General features: G+C 39.6%; 1 protein-coding gene across 1 annotated transcript; it reads right to left on the reverse strand.

Annotated features, from left to right (window-relative positions):
* Positions 1 to 747: 747 nt before the first annotated feature.
* LOC134944399 (taste receptor type 2 member 1-like) lies at positions 748 to 1,683 on the reverse strand. Its single transcript, XM_063932978.1, has one exon. The coding sequence runs from the start codon at positions 1,681 to 1,683 to the stop codon at positions 748 to 750; it is 936 nt and encodes a 311-aa protein (XP_063789048.1).
* Between the last annotated feature and the right edge of the window lie 1,643 nt (positions 1,684 to 3,326).

Genomic DNA, 3,326 nt, shown 5'->3' on the forward strand with positions numbered 1-3,326 from the left:
TATCCAGTCTGGTGAATTTGGCTGCGTTTCAGGAAAGCCGCATTTTTACTGATAAAAAAAAAAGTGATTTCAATAAAATAATAATAATAATAATAATAATAATCATCACTTGTTTTAATCACTTAACCAAATCTCTTTGAAGCTTGATATTTATTACTGTAATATTTAATTAAGCATAACAGCCACAGATTGCACTCAGAGAAAGTCAGCAGAACAGATACCAGTCGGGAGTGCAGGAGACAATTACATTCACCTAAAGGTTTAAAACATTTGTAATGAACTATAGTACATCTGCAGGACCGTATCTTGCCGATTTAACATATTTATTTATTTATTAACAGTTTCTTAAATAGCGCAGCAAATTCCGTATATGCATAAATGCTTAAGACGTCCGCAAGTGAACAGTAAGAGTCTATTTCACCACCCTTTCCCAAATTACTGCAACCCTTAATGACAGCAGCACACATGCAGTCACAGCCACCGTTATACCAAAAAGTCAGATGTTACATGGGAGGAAATGAGCTACAGTATAAATATAAGTTATTGTCATATAATTACACTAGTAAAGCTGAGATACAAATTGACACAAAACATTTACTGATACAACTATATCAGAGTGTAGAATTTAAGTCAAATGTTGCAACAGTATGACATAACAGCCAAGATAATTACATATTAATTCTAATATTTATTATAATTTAATTCTAATATTATATATATATATATATATATATATAAACATCTCTGCTATTGCTTATTTCCACTATTCTTCAGTAATTTTAAACACATCTGCTTGAGCTTGACGTTCCCCATGATAACTATAAAGGACTGTACAGTGGGAAAAGAGAAAATGAGCACAAAACAAATCCAGAATATTGGGTTCAACAGTGTTAGGAACCCAATCCCAAGTTCTACCACATAGAAAATGAGATAAAGGAAAAGGAGTGACATCATAGTGCGGGCAGCCCCCTGGTGAGCCTTTACGCTTGGACCACGGTCTTCCTCCATATTCTGTCTCATATGACGGGCATGGTTGTGGAGTGACGCAATGATTCGGCCAGTCGTGATCATTACAATCAGAAATGGGATGAAGCAATTCAGAAACAATGAAATAAAATTATACAAAGAATTAATTTCATATCCAACGACAACCCCAGAAGTGTGATTGGTCCCGGTCTCAGCGGTGGAATTGGGTTCAAATACTTTGGTAAATGTAAAAAAAAAAGGAATGCTTAAGCAGAAGGACAGAACTTGGGACAAGAGAATCAGCCATGGGACCACCGTTGCAATCCTCGTCTTCATCCATGCAAAACAGCCGCTTTTGAAGCTAATTATCTTTAGACAGAAGAATAAACACAACCAGGCAGAAAGCCAAGAACTGGAGAAAATGCAGTAGGACATGATGGAATATAATGAGCAGAAAACATAGTACACCAGGAAGATATCAGTAAAATAAATGAGGCACACAATGATAGCGGCATTTGCACAAGAGGCGCAAGTGTTGGAGAGAGCCAGAGACACCACTAACTGGTCACTAGTGTTCAAAGGTTTCCCTCTCAACCAGTCATGGAAATTGACAAATACAATGAATCCATTGGTCAGAGTCCCAATAATGATCTCCACTATGAGGACAATAAAAAATCCCACGACATACGTAGGGACGAATATGTGGTCTAAACCCATTTTATGTTCACAAATGGAACCATCCTCAAGCTTATCCCATATATAATAATATTTCAACGGTGGTAAAATATCCCAAGTATGAATAAGGAGCCTTGAAGTCACATAGCCGCAGTCATTACACAGCAATCCCATCACTGTACGTAATTTATAGGTGGTCACCCTGCCGACTAATCCTCTGGATGACATCAGTGAGTGGAATCCTGGGTCATTCCTTGATCCCCAGATTAAGGTGTATGCAAACACTGTAAATATTTTCTTACAGTCAGTATGATGGCTGGCCCATCTAGGAGTGGCATTGCAGATACAGAGCAGACAGGATGGCAGATTTAAAAACTAGGCCCCAAACAGCACATGATGCAAAGAAGAAAAAAAGGTGCAATGAGGTAGCTGGATGACTAAGCTAAGCGACACAAGTGTGCGACACAAACACCTGGCCCATCTAGGATTGGCACTGCAGTGTCAGACAGTATGGCATAATTAAAAAATAGGCCCCAAACAGCACATGGACATATAGAAACAAACAGCAGTGGATTATAGCAGCACTGGAATTACTGATGACACAGGACACTATCACTGGTCTGAACAACACAGCACCACTTTATACAGCTACACTGGATATATGGCAGCAGAGAACACCAACACTGTGACTGCCTGGACTGATGCAGCACAATACACTGAGTGACTACACTGGACTGGACTGAGCATCACAACACTTGCCACACCACTTTCCCGCCCCAACACACAGACACTGAACACTGAGGAGACGTCCTCTCTATACACTCTCCGAGACTGGAGTGAAAATGGCGGGGACGCACGGCTTCTTATATGGGATCCAAATCCCGCAAGAATCCGACAGCAGGATGATGAAGTTTTGCTGCGTTCGGGTTTCCAAGTCAAGAGGGAAAATCTGAGACTGGTTCGGATCCGGACTCGGAAGGCAAAGTCCGGTAGGGTTCGGTTCTCTGAGAACTGAACTCGCTCATCTATACTATCCAGCCAACCTCCAAAATAAAACTCACCAGGACTGGACTACCCATTCAAGGTTGGTGTCTAGGGTCTGATGGGTCCTAGGGGGGCTGCCATTCACTTGCTTCCAGCAGTTTAAATTAATTTTTTTGTAAACATTGTTGCAGCTAAAATACCCTGGTATAAATTTACTAAGCAGCTGGTTAGAAGTAATTTCAAACCCATCTCACAACAGATTGACGGAGGACTCTACTCTCGAAAAGCAGTATTTACTATAGCACAGGTTCTCAAACTTGGTCCTTAGTGCATGTTTTGTAGATCTCCTCACAGAATCACAAGTGAAATAATAAGCTCCACCTATGGACCTTTTAAAATGTGTCAGTGAGTAATTAATACACTTGTGCACTTGCTGGGTTACCTGCAAAAAATGCACTTTGTGGGGTCCTGAGGACTGAGTTTGAGAACCACTGTACTATAGGTTTCCTTTACTTTCTTTTTTTTTTTTTTTAAACACATTTTATTGGATGGATCATTAATGAATTACATTTAACAACATAGTATAGCACCCGGACAATTTGGGTGTTTAAATAACAAATGTAATTACAGTAGATTACAACGATAACAGAATGGATCCTTTTTTTTCCCCCTTTAATCAATTTTCCCTTATCAAGGGGTTA

This window comes from Pseudophryne corroboree, chromosome 7 (genome assembly GCF_028390025.1).
Source record: "Pseudophryne corroboree isolate aPseCor3 chromosome 7, aPseCor3.hap2, whole genome shotgun sequence".
NCBI classification, from domain to species: Eukaryota; Metazoa; Chordata; class Amphibia; order Anura; family Myobatrachidae; genus Pseudophryne; species Pseudophryne corroboree.